The sequence below is a fragment of the Lithobates pipiens genome, unplaced genomic scaffold (genome assembly GCF_037356315.1).
Source record: "Lithobates pipiens isolate NorthernLeopardFrog02 unplaced genomic scaffold, aLitPip1_a1.2 Scaffold_16, whole genome shotgun sequence".
Taxonomy (NCBI): Eukaryota; Metazoa; Chordata; class Amphibia; order Anura; family Ranidae; genus Lithobates; species Lithobates pipiens.
Genome location: NW_027507748.1, coordinates 276057487 through 276082739, shown reverse-complemented (window position 1 = coordinate 276082739; position 25253 = coordinate 276057487). Strand labels below are relative to the sequence as shown.

General features: G+C 44.9%; 2 protein-coding genes and 1 long non-coding RNA gene across 4 annotated transcripts in view; 1 reads left to right on the top strand and 2 right to left on the bottom strand.

The window, feature by feature from the left end:
* Positions 1 to 1457: 1457 nt before the first annotated feature.
* On the bottom strand, positions 1458 to 4759 carry LOC143982585 (uncharacterized). Its single transcript, XR_013274483.1, has 2 exons — positions 2146 to 4759; positions 1458 to 1882 (listed from the first exon to the last, which is right to left on the bottom strand). It is a non-coding gene; the product is annotated as an uncharacterized LOC143982585 (long non-coding RNA).
* Positions 4760 to 7425: 2666 nt separating this feature from the next.
* RPL10A (ribosomal protein L10a) lies at positions 7426 to 16900 on the bottom strand. The gene is made up of 6 exons (XM_077481447.1): positions 16764 to 16900; positions 13671 to 13745; positions 11825 to 11905; positions 11365 to 11513; positions 8981 to 9153; positions 7426 to 7630 (listed from the first exon to the last, which is right to left on the bottom strand). Exons 1-6 carry the CDS (start codon positions 16766 to 16768, stop codon positions 7460 to 7462), a joined length of 654 nt encoding a protein of 217 aa, XP_077337573.1. The 5' UTR covers positions 16769 to 16900; the 3' UTR covers positions 7426 to 7459.
* Positions 16901 to 16905: 5 nt separating this feature from the next.
* Positions 16906 to 25253, top strand: part of DSCC1 (DNA replication and sister chromatid cohesion 1) — a 71286-nt gene continuing 62938 nt past the window's right edge. Inside the window, exon 1 of one of the 2 annotated variants that reach the window (XM_077481445.1) lies at positions 16906 to 17042. The gene's annotated coding sequence lies outside the window, so the exon portion shown is untranslated. Of the gene's footprint in view, positions 17043 to 20369; positions 20472 to 25253 lie in introns of those variants that run through there. The other variant, XM_077481446.1, reaches the window with a different exon arrangement.

Sequence of the window (25253 nt, the reverse complement as noted above, 5' to 3'; positions counted from 1 at the left end):
AAGAGACCTACTCATTCAAGGTCCAGTCTTTCACCCCGACCCGGACCGTTTGACAGCATGGCTCTTGAGAGGAAAATACTCCGTGACAGGGGTTGCTCGGAGAGAGTGATAGACACTCTCAGTAGAAAAGGAGTCACCAGGAGAATTTATGCAAAGGTCTGGAAAGTTTTCTCCCATTGGCTGCAGTCTAAGGAGGGGGCTCTCCAGATGATACCTACCATCCTAGACTTTCTTCAAGAGGGGGTGGACCAGGGATTGGCAGTCAGCACTCAAGGTCCAGGTGGCAGCCATGTCCGTGTTTTTTTGACAGGTGGCTAGGACAAGAACCCCTGATAAAGAGATTTCTGTTGGCCAGGGAAAGGGTAGTTCCAGTCAAGTCAGTCAGTTGCTCTCCATGGGACCTATCCCTGGTGTTAGATGCCCTAACAAAGAGGACCTTTGAGCCGGTGGCTCAAATTTCTGTTAGACTTTTATAATTTAAGTTAGCCTTCCTTCTGGCTATTACCACAGCCAGAAGGGTGGGTGATATACAGGCTCTTTCGATTAAAGAGCCATTTTTGCGTATCCTAATGGATAGGGTAATCCTCACTCAGGATCCCCTTTGCCAAAAGTAGCTTCTTTGTTCCACAGAACACAAGAGATTATGCTCCCGTCCTTCTGCCAGAACCCTAAGAACAAGGAAGAGGAAAGGTTCCATCTCTTAGCCCTTGTACACATGGTCAGAGAATCTGTCGGAATGAGTCTTATCGGACCGTGTCGTCAGATTATCTGACAGTGTGTGGTATGCATCGGACTGATTCCGTCCGAATCTGCGTCCGACCCAATTTTCCAACATGTTCGAAAGATTTCCCGACCAACTGGGCCGGACGGACCTAATCCGATCATGTGTAGAGCATTTTCATCGGACCAAGTGCCACGCATGCTCACATTCAAATTCCGACACGGAATCGCTCGTTCAGGTAAAACTACTGCTCGTAAGCGATATAGCACATTCGTCACGCTGCAATGTTAAAAAATCATTCATCAAGCACATTCTCTTGTTCTTTACAATGCTGCAAGAACCAACTTCTTTTGATGCTCATAGTCACACACACTTCTCCCGAACGGATTTCATTACTCTTTTTTAACCATTTCAGCAATACAATTTTAGTTTAAGTCACATTTACACAATGTTTTTTTTATTTTTTGGATGTTTTTTTTGGGGGGGGGGGGGATTCCCTAAAAATCTCCTTTAAAGACACTGCTCATTTCTCCTTTTTTTTACTTTTTATTTTTGGGTGTAAACTTACAACAACAACATTATTGTATTTTTTTAGATTTTCTTTTGCTTTTTTAATCTACAGGAGGTTGTTTAGTGTTGGTACCCCTTGTTATTTATTTCACTTTGTATTTTGGAAATGTACCTGCCTGCTCACAAATAAACTCTACTTTTTGAAGGAAACCACATTACACAAGTATTTCATCAAACAAAAATAAAATTATTTTTTTTTTGCTCGAAAATAAAACTAGGAACGCAGCACTGGAGAAACTTCTTAACTTTGGTGCAGCCTTTGGCCTCCAGGGCAGACATGACTAAATGAGATATAAAAAAATTGGTGGCCTGAGGAGTAGATATCTCAGGGAGAGAAGTCTGCTCCTGAAGTCCTAGAGAGCAGGAAATTCAGATGCCATTTCTGTCCCCAGGATGGTGATCTTGAACAGGCTGCATCTTCTGGCACACCAGACTCATCCCAGGCCATCACTCTCTGGTCTTCCTTTGTGACTTCCCACCAGGCATCCTTCCAGGCTGTGGCTGGGCTCCTGTAGCTGGGGCAGGAGGAGGAGGGCGTTGTTGGACCTCCTGGCTGCCACTTGCCACAGCCTCCCCCCGACAGAGGTCTTTCTGTGTATGAAAAGGGGACAAAGTTTTAGTTTTTTGATCATCAATCACATTTTGTGCTCCTGGCTTTTGCTATTTGACTGTTACCAAATAGAACAGACTATCATTCTGACACCAGCATTTTTCTTTCCCGTCAAAATCATTTTTGGTCACTACTGTCTATTGAGATGTAAACCACTTGGAGAAACCACAACTTACTGATCAATAAGAACATCTAGTTAAAATCATTAAATGTAACACAAGAAATATGTTTAACAATGCCATACCTGTCCCAAGCTGGGCCCCACCACATGGTGCTGCCTGGAAGGCCCAGGTTGTACATCAGAAGCCTTAGCTGGGGGTGAAGGATGCCTTGGAGGAAGCATGGAGAGTGGTGGCCTGGGTACCCCCTGGTCTAACAGAAAATGCAGCCTGTCAAAGTGCACCATCCTGGGGTAGTAAACAGCATCTGGATCTCCTGCTCTCAAGGACTCCAGGTGCTTCTTTCTCTCCCTGAAATATGTAAGCTTCATGGCCACAATTTTGCGATTCAGATATGTCATGTCTGCCGTGGGGACCCTGATCTGCACCAAAGCAAGCAGTTTCTCCAGTGCTGCGTTCCTCTTTGATCTGTCATAATAAAATTTGTTGTGGAACTGCCAAAGGCAGGGCATCTCCATGTAGAGCTCGAGGAAGAGCCCCATAAAGTTGGGATTGTTGAATGGGTCCATTTTGTCTGCAAGACACAACACAAGACAAACCCTCAAATACTAATAATGCAATTAAAATCCCTCCTAATCTTGTCCCAACAGTGGCCTAGATACAAGCAGTCTAGTCTAGTGAAGCACAAATTTAAAAATGTTACGTTCGTTTCGCCGTGTCCGTGACTCACACTCTCCTCCCAGATCATACGGACGATACACATGTGTGGCGTTTTGTATACAGTGCACATGCGTGAAACTCCGCCCGCCCCTGACGTTCTTTCCAGACTATTCCCCACCCTTTCGCTTCCCGTGCAGTGGGGAGAGCACATGGCGGAGAGAACGCAGGTGCGCAATAATAGTTCCACTAACGAGGAGGAGGGTGAGGAAAGCCCGGAGCCTGAAACGTCCCGATCCAGGAAGACAAGATTTAAGGCCTCAAATATGTCTTTTGGAGAGATGTTGGAGATGGTCGACATATTGAACAGGACCGACTATGATGGAAAGTATGGACCTTACCCAAACCCAAATATCAGAAAGGCCAAGATCATGAATAAAGTTGTGAAAAGTCTTCTGAAGAATTTTGGGGTACGCCGATCCAAGGATCAACTGAAAAAACACTGGTCAGACCTGAAACTGAGGGAGCACGAGCAGTACCTAAGGATCAAGCGTGTTCTTAAAAAAAAGAAAGTAGTTGTCGTGTGTTCATATGATTATTCTTGCTTGCATACATGCTCCATGTGCTTTGATTTCATGTTGTGCATTTTAAAATGGCCACTTTCAAGGTCATGGTTTCGTTCGTTCGTTCGTATGAAACATCGTTCTGCAGGGAAGTATTCCAGCTTAACAAAGTGGCCCCAATAACGTTCTCACCTTGTAACTCGGCCCAAACAAACAACTGTACAACACTTCCAAGCAATGTTTCATATTCCTATTTATGCCCTCTGTGTGCCAATTAATCTTTGTTTACATTCTCATAGGGGAAGAGACGACTCAGCAAGTATGAGGACACCAGGGACCACACCCCTCCCAAAGAAGGGCAACTTCCAAAAGAAGAAACAGAGGAGCGGGAGGAGGAAGGAGAGATCGTGGAGGTTGGCCAAATTGTCACAACAGGTGAGTGTCAGAGAACACAGCTTCCGGTAAGCTCATCAATGTATATCACCATATTTGGATTACATGGTGTGTTTGTTTTTCTAGGTGATGTGGAGGAAGATTCCCGTTTTACCAGTGAAAGTGCCCAGATCTTGATCGGGGAGATAATGGGGTGCAATCGGGATTTGGAAATTGCACAACAAAACATCGATGTTAAAAATAAAATGAAGAACATCATTGATGTTTTGGGGAGAGTGTGAAAACGAAAAAAACAAGTGTATTTTGCATAATTCCAAATTTGGAAGATGCAGTGTGTAAACATGCGCTCTCTCACATCATGGGTGATCAATGTACATGTTTTGTGGAAAGTGTCCGAGCTGAAGGGGTTGCAGCCCCAAAGCATTTACATTGATCCCCCATGATGGGAGATAGCACATGTTGACACACTGTGCATCTTCCAAATTAGTATTTTTCAGGGGTGACACCCCATGCGATGAAGGCAATATCAGCCCAGTTTGTACATACTCATGTCTGATATTGTCTTCACTTTTCAAAGTTGAACTTTGCAAGTTCCTGTGTTCTGTATTTTACGGTTTGATACATGCCTGTTTACACAAAAAACAAGTAAAAAATAAATATGATTAAACTGGGTTTTGGATACCCAAAATATCTTGGTTTGTTGTAAAAACCTTTACTAAACGCACATATGAATGTGCTTGTATTAAAAAGTTGAATTCTCAACAATGTGTGGCTTCCTTTTTCATTGGTCTTAAAATGTATTTGTAGTGAAATTTTAGTTTGTGCTGAGGAGTGTGATTTACTAAAGGCAACTCCACTTTGCACTCCAAATGCAGTTTCAGGTGTACTTTTGCAGTGCACTTAGTGGATGTGCCTTTAGTAAAAAGCACCCAGAGTGAGGTGTAAATTTGGACAATCATGCCATTTTCCTGTCATGGTGCTGAAAATTAGCATGATTTAGATCAGTAATGCACTACACATTAGTTAACAAAAAGGTGTGCGTGTAGCAGACCCACAACATAAGATTATCTGAAGAAGAGACTGTCCCCTCATCTCACTCTGAACTTGGGTTTGGACTGTTGCTGAAAAAGGCACAACTTGACCAAAAATGTCAAAGTGGGAGGCCACAGTCTGCCATTCCTGTGGCGTTGAAGGACACTGTGTAGTGACACAAGAAAAAAAAAAAAAAACTAGTAATTTTACAAATCAACATTGCATGCAGATTAGACACCCACATTTTTGGACAAAATTAGTATAACATTTTTTAAAATGAGTATTTAAAGCCTAAAGTATAAGGTCCCCTCATGAGAGTCCTAACCCCCCATCTGATGGGCCCTTGATAAAAAATGAGGGGGGATGTTTAGGACCGGTAACCCTCTCCACTTGGAGAGCTGAATGCCTAAATAATGTGTGATACTTTGTATAGCCCCTCCTTAGTTACACTATTGGCAGCCCACCGGACAGGTAAGAAGTGTCATAATAACAAAATGGAAGGACATTTTGCTATTACATAGCAAGAAAATTAATGTGTTAAAAAAATAAAAACTAGCATTTGACAGTATTGAGGCCCTTACACTACATGCTTTGGTGAATTGTTCCATAGATGTGATCATGAAAAAGGTATTTAGAGTGTGTATTGGGTTGGGTCAAGTCATCAGATAGAAGATTGCTATCAGCTGAGGTAACAATTGGGGAGAGGGGGTTCCTAATGAGTTTGGCACAACTCCAGAAAATAAAAAGGTCACTTTGCATGAATTGAAGCACACACACATCACATTTGTAGAGATTTTAGGGGGTGTTTAGGGGAAAGCAATACTATGGTGCTGCCAAAAGACATTGTCAAGTGACTAGACTATAGTTTTAGGGGCCAAGAAGAGCATGGTGGGGAAGTTAGTGAGGCAAATACGCATGAGGACAAAGGGGCAGAGCATATGAATTAGAGCATATTGCAATGATGGTAATTAGGGAATGAGTTAAGAAATGCAAGACATTAGCAATCATGAAATACATAGAATGTGATGTTTAAGGTTAAAAATTTGCATAATATAGTCCTTCAGCAGGAGCTGAATGATGGCAGAAGAGGTCTCTGGAATAATGATCCCCAGAGCCTGGGGTGAGATGCCTGTAGAGAACTTGAGGTCCTGAAGTTTCGTCTACGTACTCATCGTACAGTTTGTGCTGTGCAGGGGTTCTTATTTTGACTTTGACACAAGCCCTTTGGCTTGTGTCAAAGTCAAAGTAGGAACCCCTGCACAGCAAAAACTGTACGATGAGTACGTAGACTAAACATGTTTGGAAAACAGTCGGGTGGTCAGAACGGACACCAGAAAGCAATGCTAAACAGCAAGGCCTGAAAGGACGACCTGAATAGCAGAAGCAAGCAGACAATAAAAAATGCCTTTCAAAGCGTACTATAACAAGATGGAGTCCACAATGAGAAGCAAATACTTAATGACTGCACGCACTGATTATCAGATACGCAAAGACAAGCAGAAAGTGAAGAGCAGTAGCGATCTGAATCACTAATCTGAAAAGCACGAATCGTCTTTCAACAAACTTCTACTAAAACACGAGATCAGCAGAAGGAGCCCAAAGGGTGCCAGACGTGGTGCTGAACTTCTTTCTAGTCCGGCCGTACACGGCTTACGTCACCGCGTTCTTGGCAACCGCGAAATCAGACAACTTGGCCCGACCGTGTGTATGCAACAGTTTCGGACACAATCCGTCGGACTAAATCCGACAGATTTGGTTGCCAAAATCTTCGACCGTGTGTACGTGGGCTTAGAGGTCAGGCGCCGTCTCCTAGCATACTTGGAGTGAGAGACTTTAGGAGATCGTCACTTACTAATCACCTTCTCAGGAAAGCAGGTCTACAAGCCTCTAAACCAACGATAGCTAGATGGGTCAGACAGACCATAACTATTGCTTATAGGCAGGCAGGTAAACCAGTGCCAGCCCACCTTAAGGCACATTCAACCAGATCCCTGGCAACCTCCTGGGCAGAAAGGGCAGGCGCCTCAATCGACCAGATCTGCAGGGCAGCAACATGGACGACCCATAGGACATTTCTGAGGCACTACAGAGTGGAGCTGTTGTCCCCTCAGGACTTGGCATTTGGCAGGAAGGTCCTACAAGCGGTTGTCCCGCCCTAAGGTAGGCCTGAACTTCTTGGTCATCGTCTCAGGTGTGCCATCCTGGAAGATGACTGAAGAAAATGACCAGTTACACTTACCGGTAACGGGTTTTCTAGGAAATCTTCCAGGACGGCAGGCCTACTTCCCTACCCTTGTCTTGTTGGTGTGGTGTATTCACTCCTCACAGAATTTTCCCTCTGACACTGGTGTGGGGCTATCCTTTGCCATAACTGAGGGTCTGAGGGAGGGGTGGGAACTTTTAAACTTGTTGATTGTGTTTCCTGTCAGGTGGACCAGTCATCTCAGGTGTGTCGTCCTGGAAGATTTCCTAGAAAACTCGTTACCGGTAAGTGTAACTGGTCATTTTTACAAACATGCCTCCCTGCAGAGTTAAACCATAATGCACAAGTAGGCTTGATTGGCCAGGCCAATGTGATGTCCCTTCCACACATGAGTCACAATGCTGCATGGCAACACAGAGTGGGCCGTAAATGTGGTCTGACCTGCGTGGCTCAGATATCTGCTGACAGGCAGGGGGGACATGTATGACAGAAGAGATCTCTAGGGTCTCGTGTTATAAAAAAGCATGCCTGGCAGAAAAGAAAAAATAAATCTCAGACAGGCTAAAGTTGAAAAACTTTATTGGTATCAAATTAGTACAGACGTTGTGGTTTGCCCATTGTGCTCTTGATGTACAAGGCCCTCACATTCTGCCAGTTCTTTTTCAGTAGTGATACCAAGAAGTTGATGGAAAGATGGATGTTGTAGACAAGCTCCTCCTCTGTCATCTTGACATGACCAACTGCCACAGCCAAACACAGGACCTAGGAAGATTACATGCATTTAGTGAGACTGCTGAATTTTTACATCTGTCAGACAATTCCTTAATGTGTATACAAGAGACACTGAAGCGTTAGCATTTACACAAATAAAATGGGATAACTTGCTATCAGTTTTGACAAAATATAAAAAAAGACTGCATTTGACATGGCCACAGCTAGTTTTAATGTTATAGCCAAAAAAAAGCGAGACCACAGAGGGTGCAGCCTACCCCTCTCCTGCCTATGACTGCACTGAACCATGGGCACCTGTTCTGTATCTCCCTTGTCCCTGTCCAGCATTCAGTGCTATCTGCACAGGAGATCTGACCTGTGGGGGCTACTGGGAGATAAGCCATCACTTGTAAACTCATAATCTGGACTTCAGTGTTAAGTGATAATGGTGAGCAGAAGACCTGAGCCAGATGTGGCGGAACGGAGTTCCCCCCTAGTTCCTGCTGAAATAAAGCCCTGGTTATAGCTATAACACTGATCAGAACCTTGGAAAAATTTAAAGGACAAGTTCACAAAAAAGAAGAAAAAAAAACTCAATACATAAGCTGCTTGGAAGACTGTCCCTGGACAGTCCTGCCTAGGAATGACTAAAGATTGGCTAGATATGCTTAAGACTGCTGCAGACCACACAGTTGTCCACTCCAAAAAAAATTCACATTTTGGAAATGGTGGTTGAACCAACCATTTTAGGTGAGGAAGAAACACTTGCAGACTCTCTACACAGCAGATTTACCGCTACAGGGAAGCTGCTATGAACATACATATGATTCTGCACTTCTGGGTAGGGGGCACGCACACTGCTTCTGTTGTGATTAATCACAGCAGGAACCTATGGGCAGATGCCAGCCAATGGATGTCCGCCGGCACCTGCTGATCACTGACGACACACGGAGATGTGCTGGATTGATTCCTGGCAAAGCAGAAAATAAAATCCAGTACATCCCTTCGTAAAAGCAACAATGTGTATGCAAACACTGGTTAGGCACACATTTAATGCTTTGAGCTAGATGCTTAAGCCCTCCCCAGGCAGGGTCAGTACAGTGACAGCAAATTTTTTAGCCCTCGCTGTATTGCAGTCACTGGTTCCCAGTGTCAGATTGACCTCTGCAATATTGCAGTCCTGCTACAAAGTACTCTAGTTCTCCTTTAACTAGAGATAAAGAGTTTGGTTTACCAGATTTACATTTAGGTTTAAATGACACAATTTATAGGCATCAGAATCCAGATGAGTTGTATAGTTCTTTAAAGGACAAGACTACTAGCAAACACTGAACTCTGCAATGTTTTAATTCGGCTCAAATAGCTTGTTATTTAGAAAACTGCCATCCTTCATTTCCTCACCTTTTTCATCTGAAACTTAATGGTGGACTTGACTTCATCAGTTTTGGCCACCATGTTCTCATTGTGAGTCAACAAAGAAGGAAATTTTCCAGCTTTATTCAAACCAGGTCCCAAAATACGAGGAATCTGCTTGATGAGTGATTCGGAGGCCAAAAAGGCATCATACTTCTTAGCTGGAGAGAGAATACAAAAAGTGATATTGAAACACAGGTAAAACAAAGTATAATTTAACTCAATATAACCCTATTGACTTTGATACTCTCCAACGTTAAGGAGTGGGGGGAAAAAAAAAAAAAAAAAAAAAAAACTCAGCAGAATATACCTAGAGCTGGAAATGCCTGAAAAATTAGGAGCAGGTTTTTTTTTAAAAAGAAAAGAAAAAAATTACAATTTGTGAAACTACGCCACATATCAAACTTCAATTTTTTTTTCTGGAAAACAGGGATTTTTTTTTTCCATCATGGCTACAAAGGCAATAGATTTTGGTTTACCACAGATATCATTTGGAAGTGTATAAAATAAATTTAACAGGCAACTGCAGCACATAGCAATACTCTTTGTGCTCCAGAAGATTACTCACAAACGTTTCTAGAAAGCAAGCTCCAACATTTATCCAGACAGGTTCCTTTTAATTCGCTCAAATCACAACTTCAAAAATATATCAGATTTCATAATCATTTGTGAAAATTAAAGCTGTATCAAACCTAAAAAACAAATTTAGTAATCCAGATTTTCCAATCTGGATTTGGTAGCCACATAAGATTTCAATTTTTAGGCTGTGTTTTCAGTCCTAGAGTGTCTTAATTCTGGATGGAGGAGCAACAGAGGCACCTTTGGACAGCAGCATTGCCAATTTGGGCAGAGGATAGTGGCAGATGCACTAGCAGATTTAGATGGACTTGACTAACACAAGCTAAGTGCCAGCTAACACTTTAAGCAGTTACAGCACAACAGTTCTTCCTTTTGAGGTAAAGGTTTTGCATACTTTAACCGGTTCCGGGCAGGCATAGTCCAATCCAATCTTTAATGCCACCCTGCCATTGTGAGCACGCCTGGTCGGGACCCCCGTGAGGCCAGTCACGGGTCCCGTGGACACGATCGCCGCAGGCATACCCACGATTGTCTCACGGGGTGGCTGAACGAGGAAATGTTGAAACGGCATTTCCCCGTACTGCCTAACAAAGCTGATCTCTGCTGGTGATTGGAGCAGAGATCAGTGTTCACTAAATTAAAGCCCAACCCCCAACAGTTGGTAACACACCCCTACACTGCCACCCACTGGTTAACCCCTTCAGTGCCATTTCCACAGGAATCAGTGCATTTATAGAGCAGCGATTGCTGTATAAATGACAATGGTCCCAAAAATGTCCGATGTGTCAGCCATGTTTCAGTCACAATAAAAAAAAATCGCTGATCTCCGCCTTATTAGCAAAACTTATTTTTTTTTTAAATAAAAATGCCATAAAAAAAACGATCCCCTATTTTGTAAACGCTTTAACTTTTGCGCAAACCAATCGCTTATTGCGTTTTACCAAAAATATGTAGAGGAATACGTATCGGCTTAAACTGAGGGAAAACTTTTTTTATATATATTTTTGGAGGATATTTATTATAACAAAAAGTAAAAAAATGCGGTTTTCAAAATGGTCGCTCTGATTTAGTTAATAGCGCAAAAAATAAAAAACGCAGGGGTGATCAAATGTCAATTTTGTTTGGGAGCCACGTCGCACGACCATGCAATTGTCAGTTAAAACGACAGTGCCGAATCGCAAAAAGTGGTCTGGTCTTTGACCAGCAAAATGGTCCAGGGCTGAAGTGGTTAAAGCCAACCATTGTAAGCACCACTTGTCATTCATTGTTAAATGGTTTGTCCAAGCCTTCGTTCAGACTGGTGCGACTTGGTCATGCGATTTGACATTCCCAAATTGCATGGCAAGTCACACCCCATACCTGGCAATTAAACTGTTCACAATGCAGCAATTCTGAAAAAGAGGTTCCTGCACTACTTATTACCAAATTCTTTGAGACTTGCATCTGTTAAATGATGTTGCAAGCCGCAATAAAATTGGCAGTGCAAAATCACCCTGATGTGCGGCTTTGAAATCGTGCTGAAGTAGTGTGATTTCTTATCTGCACTGGTCTGAACCAGGGATCAACCCTCTGCCACTTTCGGTCTGTTAAAAAGGACGTTTAACACATGGAAAAAGCTAATAAACTTGGCCACCACAACAAAAAAACAACCCTGGTAATCTGCAATGTTTTTGGTTTAGCAAATCTTTAAAACCAGGGGTGGAACTTTGCCTATAGCAAATGTTTCTTTCCTTAGCCAAACTCCTTTTCTTTGGGCACAAACTGGTTAATACATATAAAACTAATTTACGTACCCAACTTCTTCACAAGCTTCTTGTTCTTGTTCAGTTTCTTAAGAGCTTCAATATCCATGTGGGGCAAATCCACAGCCTTAGCTTCATCACAGTGCTGCTGATCTCCCAAAATGCATACTGAGAATTTGGGTCTTGGTGTAGACTTTAGCCTGTGATAGCAGAACATAAAGGGTTAGCAAAACTAGAAATAGAAGAGTGAGGAAATGTGGGAGAACCAGGCACAAACCTTATCTAACGCCGAAGCATTAGGCGGTGGGTTTTTTAAAAAAAAAATTGAAAAAACCACACCTTCCCTATTATTTTAAGACCTAGGGTGGAGGTCCGTCCAGCTCACCACAAAACCACAGGGAACTGAACTACCCAGGTCCTTTGCCACATTGACTTCCCTCACTCAAGGCAAATAAAATTAGGAGGGAGAAGCAAGGCAAAAGATGGGTTAGAATAAGAGGAGTATTCCAACCTGACAGTGCCAGAGAAACGCTTGTCCTTTTGGGGGTCATAGTTTTTTAGGCTGATCTGAAGTTCCACGGATTGCAGAAACCTATATAAAAAAGGGAGAGATAAGGAACTTCATTAATGTCACAATACTAACACTCCTGCAGATTTGAGCAGTGAACATATTGTTATCCAAAAACAATAACAATCGATGTGGTTAAAGAACTTATTAAACCCCTAACAAAAAACAGTATCTATTGGCAACACAGTGAACGTCTACATCTAGTTCACTGGCTGCGATAATCAGTTTTTGTATGCAGAAAGCAGCTGAAAACAAGAAGAATATTGATCTGTAAATTTAAAAAAGGATACATGTCTAGCTAAAGAAGAGTTCCAGCCTGTAAAAAAATATATAAAAAGTCAGCAGCTACAAATACTGTAGCTGCTAACTTAATATAAAAGACACATACTTGTCCAGGGAGCCCAATGTCAGCACCCTACACCATTTCGTTCATCATGGGCACGGCAGACGTAGATTGTCATGTCAGTCTTACCAGGAAGAGAGCGGGTACCTGTCAAAATCAGGTGCCTGCGCCGCCCCCCCCCCCCTTAACAAAGGGTCAAATGTGGCGGGGGGTGGGGCGCCGCTTTAAACGTGCTTTGATGAATAGTCAATCTATAAAGTGTCTAGTTTTCAGGACTGAGTGAGGATTCCTCGGCAACAGATAGATTTCTAGTAGTGCACACAGAATTCACATTCCTCAAATAACCATTTTGACTTTTTTTCCTATTGCCGACAGTCACGTAGGTGTTTAGATTGGCAGTTGGCAAAAATTCATGGCCCTTACTTAAAGCTGCAAACAGGCAGCGTAGAGGGATGTTTACACACTGCAGCAATGCTTTACAACTGTGGTCAAGTTGACCCCACATGTAGTGAACGCTACACATTCAAATCAATGGGGAAAGCAATGCAAAAAACACCAAGCTCATTCACACGTGTTGATCATAAACGAGTCAATGGGGTTGATTTACTAGAGGCAAATCCACTTTGCACTAGAAGTGCAGTCACTGCAGATCTGAGGGGGGAAGACCTGAAACTAGGGGGAAGCTCTGCCATCATCCAATCATGTACAAACAAAAACACTTTCTTGCATGTCCCCCTCAGATCCACAGCGACTGCACTTCCATTTAGCACTGCAAGTTCAGTTGGATTTGCCTTTAGTAAATAACCCCCAATGCGAATTAAAGCTCCTACAGCATTTATGAAGCCAATTAAAGAGTCTTTTCTAGTGGGAAGTGATTTAGAGGCAATGATTTGCTTGTTTAGATTGTAGTGTGATAGACCATTTTGTGAATTCTCTGCAAGATGGATTTGTATACTTTGATATGACACTTGGCTTGGTCCAAAGCTAAATTATGCCGACACAAAAAGCTTTGCCACAGCACCTCTGCTCCTACCTGGAGGCACTGTTGGCCAACTTTATTCTTTTGCCTGCATACACACGAAGGGGGTTAACTACAGGTGCTCTGCACAGCCAGGAAGTGGCTGGAGCTGCTCTGTCCTAGATCTTATTTCCCAGTGCATTCTGGGATACAGGAGCCCCTCCCACTATTAACACTTTATAAATGCTTTAACACAAATGCTCTAGGCACTGTTAAAGGTGCGGTTATAGAGCATTACACTGAAATCAATGAAAGCACTTGACAAGAGTCAATGCCTCATGAAAGCAATGTTGCTTTATATTTAACAACGCTCCTGTGTTAACAGCACTGTGTGGTGCCAATGTAGCGGTCATGGCTGTTATACGGCAGTTATAAGGCTTTAAAATGTTGAACAAATGCCTCAAACACAAGGTATGCACGTTACTTACTTTCTCCTCTTCCTTCTTGACCCCAGTAGAACCTCCCTCACAGCTTCATGGAGGGTATCGCGAGAAACTTTGCTGCTGCAGGGTAGAAAAATTATGAATGTTAGTTTGAATGGAAATGAATCCACACTAGCCAAAAAGTATCTGATATTTTCAAACCCAATGTAATTTGGTGCCCTAAAGGGCTGAGGTTCCGGGACATTTAGACCTTTTTTTCAAGGCTTGTAACACTTGAGTGGCTGTGCGCAATTATGGACATGCAGTCGGTGCTCCAGAACATCCATTGCAAGCTGCTTGCTCTGGGGGCACATGCCAGGAGGGAGGAGCCAGAAGTTCTGGCAGGGGACCAAAGGAGGATCAGGGCTGCTCTGTGCAAAACCACTACACGGCACAGGTAAGTATGACAGGTTTGCTTTTATTTTTTAAATTTGACTTTAATATCACTTTAAATATCTTTTCTTTGCAGATTCAGGGAAAAGGTTTCATAGCCCTTTACTAAAACTTGTACGCTGCTGAAACCATGAAATATAGTTCTAGGAAGGCCAGGCAACAAACCTTTTCAAAGGGTCACCAATCTGTTAAATTGACACTAAAGGTTTGAATATTTATTTAAAAAACATGTCATACTTACCTCCACTGTGCAGCTTGTTTTGCAGAGTGGCCCTGATCCTAGTCTTCTGGGGTCCCTCGGCAGCTGTCTCGGCTTCTCCCTGCTTCTGATCAACCCATCAGGGAAGCTCTCTCCCAAGGGGGTTACCTTGTGGGCACGCTCCCAAATCCTGTATTCGGCGTCCATAGCCGCCGACTACAGGACTCAGTCCTGCCCCTTGGGTCATTGGAATTGATCGACAGCAGTGTGAGCCAATGACTGTGCTGCTATCAATCTATCCAATGAAAAGCAGAGTAGACCAGGAGGGGGGGGGGGGGGGTGTAGAATGTGATCGTAAGATGTTTTTTCACCTTAATGCATTAAGGTGAAAAACATGAACCTTTACTGCCCCTTTAAGCTCACTAAGCAGTCAGCTTTCAAACTACACTACAAAGCTGTACCTGTGCTGAATTTTTGTGGTAACATTTTCAGGAGGTGCCAGCAGTCCAATAATCAGTCATGATTGCACTGTGACTTGCCCATTTTCACAGGTTGCTCTACTGCTAGCAAGATGTCCCTCCTAGCCTGAGGGAAACGCAGGTCACATGGCAGTGAAGGTGATGCCTTACTTATCCAGAGAATGTGCACAGAGCTTGATATGCGTGCTTGTGTTCCATCCCTTTGATATTTTGTTCACTGTCAGTCACTACTTACATATCCTGATGTATTTTCCAACCAGAAGCAAGTCATATGGTTGTAAACCCACTTTTTGGACTTCTACCTATAGGTAAGCCTAGAATAAGGCTTACCTATAGGTAGTGGAAATCTCCTAAGTGGCTCATGTTTAGGAGATATGCCACTTATAGTCCACCAAAAACTCCAATGGTGGATGCGCAGGGAAGAAACAAAGCCAAGTACTGTTTCTTCCCCAGCCTGCGCCGTTAGTCGCAGCTCCTGTGCGTATGCGCAGGAGTGACGTCACACAGCTCAGCGAATCGCAGAACATGAGGCCGGAAGGAAGAGGGACCAGAAGATGGACACGCCTACACAGGGGACATTGCTGGATTTTTTTGCAGGTGAGTGGCACATAATGGGATAGTATGCGATGCATACTAGCCCATTATGCTTTTCATTTGCAGTGAGCAAAAGAGGAAGTAAAACCCATCAGGGTTTACTTCCTCTTTAATGCGCTTTATTATGCTGTATCTGTCTCAATAAAGACTGCCATTCTGGGAGGATGTCATCACGTCCTCCCAATCTCGCAAAACACGCCGATCAGCGGTGCACTCTGTCCCACTCATTACAGCTCCAGTAGCGCAAGGGGAAAAAAATAAATAAAAAAAACCCAAGCAAGGAATCTCCAGCTAATTGACAGCCTCAGCTCTAGTCCTGTGAGCTGTGTGGAAGGGGTGTATCCTTTTCTTCCAATCAGCTCTCCGAACTCTCCTCACTGAACTCTACAGAGTGTAACTTTAGCTCTCCACTCTTTTCTGAACTCTAAGAAAAGATCTAAATTCAGCACTTTAAGACAGAGACGACTGCAGATAAAGTACAATGCCAACAGACTCTTGGGATATCAGCAGCATGTATCCCAGGAGTCCATGGGAAACGGGTCTTGCTGCTTTCCCTGACAACACTTGCCTATCTGGGTTCTCGTTTAATTGACAGGTTGACATGACAGGATCACACACCGCCATTGCTATGGCAACCTGTAATCAAATTGTCTCACGGAGCATCTTTACTGCGCAAGTATGAGATCCATGCTGGGTAGCCAGTTGAACCTAATCCTGCAATACAGACAAGCTTCAGATACCCACATCTGAGATGGGGCCTGCTCCTGAGATAAGAGATTACCATTTTAAAAGTAATAAGCATGAAGGCAGCACAGTATGAATATTAATGTGCATGTAATGACAGACACGGGAGAGAAAAAAAAAAATTATAAAATACATACACAAAAAAAAATTTGGGGAATAGAGCTCTGCTTAAGTTCTGGCTTTATATTTACTTTTTCTAATGAAAGGCTGTAACCTGTAAGTGACCATTATCAAACCCCTTCAGAAGATACTAGTTGCCTGGCTGAGCCAGGACAAGCACACAGAATGAAGTCCTGATCAGCACACTTCCATCAGCTCAGCAATATATACTAGGGAGGACATCCACCCTCGGTGTCTGTAGATGAGACCAGTACAGGAAGTGAACACGGACTGGCTTGCAGTCATTCAGAAGTGAAGGAGCTCCAATCAGCCAGAACACACCGAACACTAGCCATACCCCGTGTTCCAATCCCACAGAACACTGCACGACCACATAACCATTTACACTTCACCCCACCATCTCCTCTACAAGGCCTCATGTCTATTCCCCTCTTAGGGAGCCTCTACCGAGGAAAGAGCGACCACACTGAGGAGAACACACATAGCCCGACCACCACACACAGCACAGGGGGACATTTATTATCCTTCGCACACCGATGCCGGTAGATTGATCTCAGCCACTTAACCTACCTCATCGTGCACTATCAGGCCTCAGCGACTAGAAAGGGCGGAGATTTGCGTGAGCACGCTTAAGAAGCACGTAATCTCGCGGGATTTGGGGTGCGCCATATTGGTGGTGGCAAATTGCTCCGTCAGCCGGGCTCACGTGGGACTCTCCGGGTCACATGACCAACCTAGACTTGAAAGTTTAGCGCGCTGACAAAATTCCCCTCCCAGAATACAGCGCGCGCTTACGATTGTCTACTGGACCGGCTGCACCGAGTACAGGCTTCAGTCCCCTCCCCTCAGGTGTGTATGTACCGCTACGTCATACCATAGGCGAACATCGGGGTCTGTATAGCCCTAGTATATATAATAATAAGATGTAGATTATATTAGTAGGCTACGCTGATCAGCCATAACTTTGTGATCACTGACAGGTAAAGTGAATAACGTTGACTGTCTCATCTGGCAGTCAATTGGATACATTAGCCAGCAAGTAAATGTGTTGTTCCTGAAATTGTGTTGAAAGCAGAAAAAATGAACATTGCAGTTTGTCATGTATGGGGCTGCATGACTGCAGACTGGTCACGGTCCCTATGCCGACACTAAGGATGCGCTTAGGCGCGTTCGCAGCTCCTTGTTCCCATGCCCGCAAGGAAGCTGACACTGTGCAGTGCTAATCACAGGTAGTGAGACATTTCCTGATCTGTGCAGCCGTGGATGAGGAAATGTCTCACTGCCTGTGATTAGCGCTGTGAAGTATCAGCTTCCTGGCGGGCACGGGCATGTGGAGCTGCAAACACGCCTGAGCTCATTCTTAGCTGAAACATCTCCACAGCCAAAAGTTGCTAGAATGGGCATGTGAGCATCAGAACTGGACCACAGAGCAATGGAAGAAGGTGGCCTGGTCTGATGAGTCATGTTTTCTTTTACATCATGGATGGCCAGGTGGGTGTGCGGTACTAAAAGGGGAGTTTCCCTTAAAAAAAAAAAAAAAAAACCTACTGCAGCTGCTGACTTTTAATCGGACTCTTACCCGTCCCAGGGTCCAGCGATATGGGGGAACGAAGCACCGCTTGTCCCCCCCCCTCTCAGCGGCGCCGGTAATGCAACTGTGGGCACCCACTGCGCATGTGCGAGCTGCACCACGCACGTGATTGGCTGCGCAGTCACCTGGGACCGGTCACGTGTCCCAGATGACTGACAGGAGGTAGCGGAGCTGAGCCATTCCTGTGCCGAGGGGAAGTGATGTCACCAGCCCAGGCACTGAAGGAGGCAGACTACGAGGGACCCCCTAGCAACAGGCATTTAGAGGTGAGTTAAAGCGGGAGTCCACCGGGACTCCGCGTTTTTTTTTTTTTTTTTTAAAAGCCAGCAGCTACAAATACTGCAGCTGCTGACTTTTAAATAGTGACACTTACCTGTCCAGCGCGCCCGCGATGTCGGCACCCGAAGCCGATCGCTCGCTCGGCTGCCGGGTCCCGCCGCCATCTTGGGTATGGGAATCAGGAAATGGAGCCTTTCGGCTTCATTTCCCGGTTCCCTACTGCGCATGCGCGAGCCGCGCGGCGCAATCCGGACGGTCCCCGCTGCCTCTGGGAGCTGTGTGTTTCCCAGCAGGCAGCGGGGCACTTGCTGAAGGGGGCGGGCGCTTGCGGAACGGAGGCGTAACCTACGCTCGTTCCGCAGAGCGCTAGCCCGGAAGTGGGTGCAGTTACCTGGATTATCCAGGTAACTGCACCCCCCTCCCCCCTGAAAGGTGCCGATTGTGGCGCCGGAGGGGGGGGGGGATTCCGATGAGCGGAGGTCCATTTTAGGGTGGACCTCCGCTTTAAAGCGGGAGTCCGCCGGGAGTTCCGACTTTTTTTTTTTTTTTTTTTTAAAAGCCAGCAGCTACAAATACAGCAGCTGCTGACTTTTAAAATAAGGACACTTACCCGCCCAGCGCGCCCGCGATGTCAGCACCCGAAGCCGATCTCTCGATCGTCTCTCGGGTGCTGCTGCCGCCATCTTGGGTATGGGAATCAGGAAGTGGAGCCTTTCGGCTTCATTTCCTGGTTCCCTACTGCGCATGCGCGAGTCCCGCTGCGCAATAAGGATGGGCCCGCTGCCTCTGGGATCTGTGTTTCCCAGCAGGCAGCGGGGGACTTTCGGAAAGGGGCGTAGATCTACGCCCCTTTCCGCAGAGAGCTATCCCGGAAGTGGGTGCAGATACCTGTACTGTACAGGTACCTGCACCCCCCTCCCCCCTGAAAGGTGCCAATTGTGGCGCCGGAGGGGGGGAGGATTCCAATGAGCGGAAGGTCCACTTTAGGGTGGACCTCCGCTTTAAAAAAACATATTTTTCCCCAAATGTTTTTTTTTTTTTTTTAGAAATTTTAATCTCTTTTTTTGTGTGTGAAACACCACTTTTTGCCGTATGTGATAAAGGTAAGCCAGAAGAAGCAGTATGGTGGCATGATTGTATGATGTTCTGCTTGGAATCCTTGGTTCCTGCCTTTCAGGCAGATGTTTTTTGACACATACCACCTACCTAGACCTTGTTTCTAACCAAGTACACCCCTTTATGGAAACTGTATTCCCTAATTGTAGGATAATTCACCCACACACACTCCAAAAAACAGTTCAAGAATGGTGTGAGGAACACAAAAATTAGTTTGAGGTGTTGACTTGGCCTCCAAATTCTCCAGGGGTTTGATTTACTAAAACTGGAGATTTCAAAATCTGGTGCAGCTCTGCATGAAAACCAATCAGCTTCCAGGTTTTTATGTCAAAGCTTAACTGAACAAGCTGAAGTTAGAGGTTGTTTGGCTACCATCAGGCTGGCTATAAATCAATGATTTAAAAAAAAAAATCTATTTGCGATACATTAATAATTTAGTTTATTCAGCATGAAATGGAGCTAAGACCCCTTTCACGCTGAGGCAGTTCTCCAGCGTTTTAGTGCTAGAAATGGCACCTGTAAAGCGCCTTAAAACTGCCTTCCATTCTCTGCAATGGGTGCTTTCACACCTGGGCAGTGCACTTATGGGACATTAGAAAAAGTCGTGCAAGCAGCATCTTTGTGCCAGTTTAGGAACGCTGTATACAGCATTCCGAAAATGCCCTGCCCATTGGAATGGATGGGCAGCACTTCCGAAGCACTGCAACATGAGAGCTTTAACCCTTTCTTTGGGGTTAAAAGCACCTGCTAGTGACCAAAAAGCGGCGCTTAAATTGTGCCGATAAAAGAAACGGCTCTTTATTGCTAAGCGGCCCTGGCCCCAGTGTGAAAGGGTTCTTGGTTATGTAGTATGAGGCTGTATATTCTGCAATGTCTACATTTTTGGTAAACTCATTCAGTGAATCCAAGCTCTGCAAGCTGAGATAACATGCACTGCATTGATGCATTCACACAATGTCACGGTAACCATAAGATAAAACAAATATTCCTTTATCCCATTGTTTTGTAAATCTATGTACACTACAAACTGTATGATTGAATCAGTTCTAATATCGTTGTTTTACTAACCTGACAGCTTATTATTCTAAATGGGTAACGTTCATGTTTGCAAATATTAAAGATTCTAACTACCAGCAAGAATAAGTCCTTACATTTAAAGAGCCCCTGTCATTTCAGATCATCATGGCAGCACCTGTTAGCGGGCATCCACTCACCTGCTGCTGCCATGTCCCTCACCTTATTGTGTCACTGCCGCATTACCAGCCTTCCCATTAATGTGAACGAGACTGTCGGTGAGTCAACAGCGGGTCAGGGGAGGAGCCACTCTGGGACAGAGATGACAGTTACTCTTTAACCACTTCAGCCCGGAAGGATTTATCCCCTTCCTGACCAGAGCACTTTTTGCGATTCAGCACTGCATTGCTTTAACTGACAGTTGCGCGGACGTGCGTCGTGGCTCCCAGAAAAAATTGGCGTCCTTTTTCCCCACAAATAGAGCTTTATTTTGGTGTTATTTGATCACCCCTGCGGTTTTTATTTTTTGTGCTATAAACAAAAATAGAGCGACAATTTTGAAAAAAAAAACATTTTTTACTCTTTGCTATAATAAATATCCCCCAAAAATATATTAAAAAACATTTTTTTTCCCCTCAGTTTAGACAGATACTTTTTCTTCTACATATTTTTGGTAAAAAAAAATCTCAATAAGCGTTGGTTTGTGCAAAAGTTATAGCGTCTACAAAATAGGGGATAGTTGTATGGCATTTTTATTAAATTTTTTTTTTTTTTTTCACTAGTAATGACAGCGATTTTTTTTTTTCTTTTCTTTTTTTTTTTTTTTTTGGCAGACACATCGGTCAATTTTGACACATTTTTTTTGACCATTGGCATTAATACAGCGATCAATGCTATAAAATTGCTTTGATTACTGTAAAAATGTCACTGGCAGTGAAGAGGTTAACCACCAGGGGGCGGGGTTAAGTGTGTCCTGGGCTGGGGGATGGGCTAGCAGTGAAACAACACTGATTGCTGTTCCCGATGATGACTGGGAGCAGACTATCAGTGTCCTGTCACTAGGCAGAACGGGGAGATGCCAATGTAAACAGCATCTCCACGATCGTGGGTATCCCAGTGACGATCGGGTCCTGCGGGCACGGTCACGGAGCTCGCGGCAGGCGCGCACGTCGGGGAAATTCAAAGTAACCTACGGGTACGTTACTTTGCCCAGCCGTGCCGTTCTGCTGACGTATGTGCTGACAGCGGTTGGCAAGTGGTTAAAAATTATGATTTAAATCCAGTTGATTTTTATGAGTGATTTTAAATCCTGATTTAAATTGACTTGATTTAAATCAAATCCACCCTGGCTACCATGTATGGCTGCACCCGATTTTACTCTCTCCAGTTTTAGTAAATCAATCCCCAGATCTCAGTCCATTGAGCATCTGTGGGATGTGTTGGAAAAATCCATGATCACAGCTTACAGGATATGCTATTGACTGCATGATGCCCAATCTCGCAGCATGCCTTCAGAGGCCTAGTGGTGACCATGCCACAACAGGTCAGGGAAGCTTATTGAATATTAGTTTGGCCATAAAGTTATGGCTAATCGTGTGCATTGTATAGTGATAGTACTTATAATATACTAATGGCCTTTATTATATAATAGAAGGTTATGAAGAGAAATCCGAATCAAATGAATATTTGGTGTGATCACCCTTTGCTTGCAAAACAGCATAATTTCTTCTAGGTAAACTTACACACAGTTTTTGAAGGAACTTGACAGGTAGGTTGTTCCAAACATCCTGGAGAACTAACCACAGATCTTCTGTGGATGTAGGCTGCCTCAAATCCCTCATAGTGCTCATTGTAGCAGACTAGCTGGCACCCAGCCTGGGTGCCTCCGCCAAGATGCAGCTTCCTCCAGTCTGGAACCAGGTGTTATAGCTGAGAATTGCAGACAAAAACTGGACGACACTAGCTTAGGTGCAAACTGGAACTCGACCCTTAATTGTAAATTCACACAGAATATATACCACACAAAATCAGATAAGTTTGATCACATTATCCTAAACAATCCTTTAACCAATTCCATACCGAGCCTATTCTGGCACTCCTCTCCTACATGTAAAAATCCATCTTTTTTTTTTTTTTTTTTCTCAAATCGCCTTTCAGGACAACCCCGGAGAGAGTGTAGCTCCACCTTGTCATTAGGAAACACATGCCCACTTTAAAAACACCTCCTCTTCCTCTATGGCTTCAGTTATTGTGTTTCCTCCTTGGAGGAAGCATGTGCCTGAACCAGGGAGAGCTACACTCTCTGCAGGGGAGTAAGGCTTACCTTAGCTACAGGTTGTTTTTTTCTTTGACCCCCAGCAGCATCTCCAGTGGGGGAGGACTCCTGGAGCTCCTGGTCCCGCCGTCTCACGGGAGTAAGGACCCTCGGAGTGCCGGCGTCGGGTGCCCGGTGTCCGCTGATTTAGCACAGGGAGGGCTCTGTCGCTGGCGGAGGTCGCTGCAGGTCAGCGGCGTGGCTCCGTTTTTGACGCCGGGTCCCGGGCGGCGACAGCGTCGTTTACGGTGACGCGCAGGCGCTCTGAGGGGGTGTGGCGCCGTGGTTCAAGCGCCTGGAACGCAGGGATCATGGGGCGGGTCAGGTGACCATGTGCTTCCGCTTCCGGCCGGCCCTGATGACGCGGCGGCCGGGAAAATTTTTAAAAATGACGGAGCTGTTTGTGATAGCTGCCTTACTCAGCGATGGAGGAGTGTAAGCCAGCTATGGTGGAGACAGGCGCCCCTAGCACCGGTCCAGCCCAGGTATGTAAGGTGCACTGGCACCCTCTGCTTCACTGTTGGGCTATGTCTTTGTCTGTTCCCCCCTCTTGGGGGCCTGTCGCTGCAGGTCAGAGGTGACTTCGCTCTGACCCTTTGCAGCCTAGTTCTGGGGTCTCACTAGTGGTCTGTTTGGTGGTGGGTCTCTGCACTGGCTTGGTGTTAAGCGACTGGTTGTTGAGAGCTTTTAGTGAGTTAAGCCTGCATGTCGTTTCAGGAAAAATCACTAGGAAAAGCTAGACCAAGTCAGAGAAAATGTCCTTCTTGCAAGACCCCCCTCAGAGATTCATGGCAGAAGGCAATGTGCAGAAATTGTATCAAAGAATTGGTGAAAGAGGAAACATCCCAGCAATATAAGGATTTGTTTTCTTCGGTTAAAGAGCTGACAAACTCCTTGAGTTCAGTCAGGTCCATCCTGATACAAAACCCTCCCGCACTGACCGAGCCTCAGAACTTGCCGCCCAGCCCCAGGGCGTCGTTGTCCAGACAGGTGGATACCGAGGATTCTGGAGACGAAGGGGATAGTACACTCATCTCCGTCAGGGATTCTGAGGAGGAGGAGGAAGAGGAAGAAGATAGCAGGGGCTCTAAATACAAGCTATCACTAGAGGAAGTAGATGACATTCTTAAAGCAATCTACACTACTCTAGCAATTCAAGAAGAAAAAGTACAACTGTCAATTCATGACAAAATGTACCAGGGGTTGGACGAAACAAAACGGAGAGTTTTTCCAGTCCACAGGGTCCTCTCAGATTCGGTGAGAAAGGAGTGGAAGGACCCAGAAAAAGCCCCTTTCTTCTCTAAAGCTCTCAAGAGAAGGTTTCCCTTCGAAGATAAAGACTCAGAGGTTTGGAACAAAAAAGCCCAGAGTCGATGCAGCTTTCTCGCAGGTATCCAGACGAACAGATCTAGCCTTTGAGGATATGAGGATCCTTAAAGACCCAATGGACAAAAAAGCTGACTCCATCCTTAAAAAGGCTTGGGATGCTGCGTCAGTTAGTCTAAAGCCAGCTATGGCAGCTACGGTAGTGGCCAGGAATCTGGAATGTTGGGTAGAGAAGCTGAAGAGCCATATTGAAGCGGGGACTCCCCGCAAGGATCTCTTAGAGTCCTTTTCACTGATCCTGAATGCAGTCAAATACATGGCGGATGCATCAGCAGAATCGGTTAAACTGGCCGCTAGGTCTTCGGCTCTTGTAAATTCAGCCAGGAGAGCAGTTTGGCTGAAAACATGGTCTGGGGACACTGCTTCTAAGGTCAAACTGTGTGGTCTACCCTTCTCGGGTGACTTGCTCTTTGGACCCGATTTAGAGTCTGTGCTGGATAGGACAGCCGATAAAAAGAAGGCTTTTCCAGCTAAGAAAAAGCTGGTTGCCAAAAAGAATTTTCGTGCTTTTCTGCAGTCCCATCAAAAAGACCAGGATCGCAAGAGCAGATGGGGTTCACAGAAGGGCAAAGGCAAGGGTGGAGTCCTCTTTAGATCTCCCCCAGAGCAGTCCCCTAAGAGCAAGTGACAATATCTCCCCAGTGGGGGGGAGACTGTCAGCTTTTCGGGAACAATGGGACAGGCTGTCTCCAAATCTGTTTGTGAAGAGTATTGTCGATCAGGGGTACAGGTTGGAATTTTCAGAACCACCCCCGAGCAGGTTTTATGTGACAACATTGCCAAGGGATCAGGAGAAGGCCTCTGCAATGAAGCTTTTGTTACAGGAGCTGATACAGCAAGAGGTTCTGATTCAAGTCCCAGTAAACCAGCAGGGCAGGGGTTTTTACTCACATATTTTTCTGGTGAAAAAACCCTCAGGGAAGTACCGTTTAATCCTGAATCTGAAAGTTCTGAACAGGTTAATTCGGTACAAATATTTCAGGATGGATACAATTTTCTCCATCACAAAGTTGTTGACCCCAGAATGCTTCATGGCATCCCTGGATCTAAGGGATGCCTACCTTCATATACCCATTCATCAGGCATCGCAGCAGTTCCTGCGCCTGGCATTGAAGGTGGGGAGTTCGGTATGGCACCTCCAATTCAGGGCTCTGCCATTCGGACTCTCGTCCTCTCCCAGGGTCTTTACGAAGATTATGGCAGAGGCTTTGGAGCCCCTGAAGTTGAAGGGGATTCCAGTCGTCCCTTATCTGGACGACCTTTTGCTTTTTGCAGACTCCAGGGAGCAGGTCCTAGTCAATCTCCAGAGGGCCCAGTCTCACCTCGAGGGCCTGGGATGGCTTCTAAATCTAGAGAAGTC

Bases quoted from the DNA above. Each gene is read 5' to 3' on its own strand.
- RPL10A (XM_077481447.1), bottom strand. The intron at 11,906-13,670 runs GTAAGTAACGTG...TTTTTTATATAG, and splicing joins TCAAGAAGGAAGAGGAGAAA to GTTTCTGCAATCCGTGGAAC. The intron at 9,154-11,364 runs GTACGTAAATTA...TTCTCTCTCCAG, and splicing joins GAAGCTTGTGAAGAAGTTGG to CTAAGAAGTATGATGCCTTT.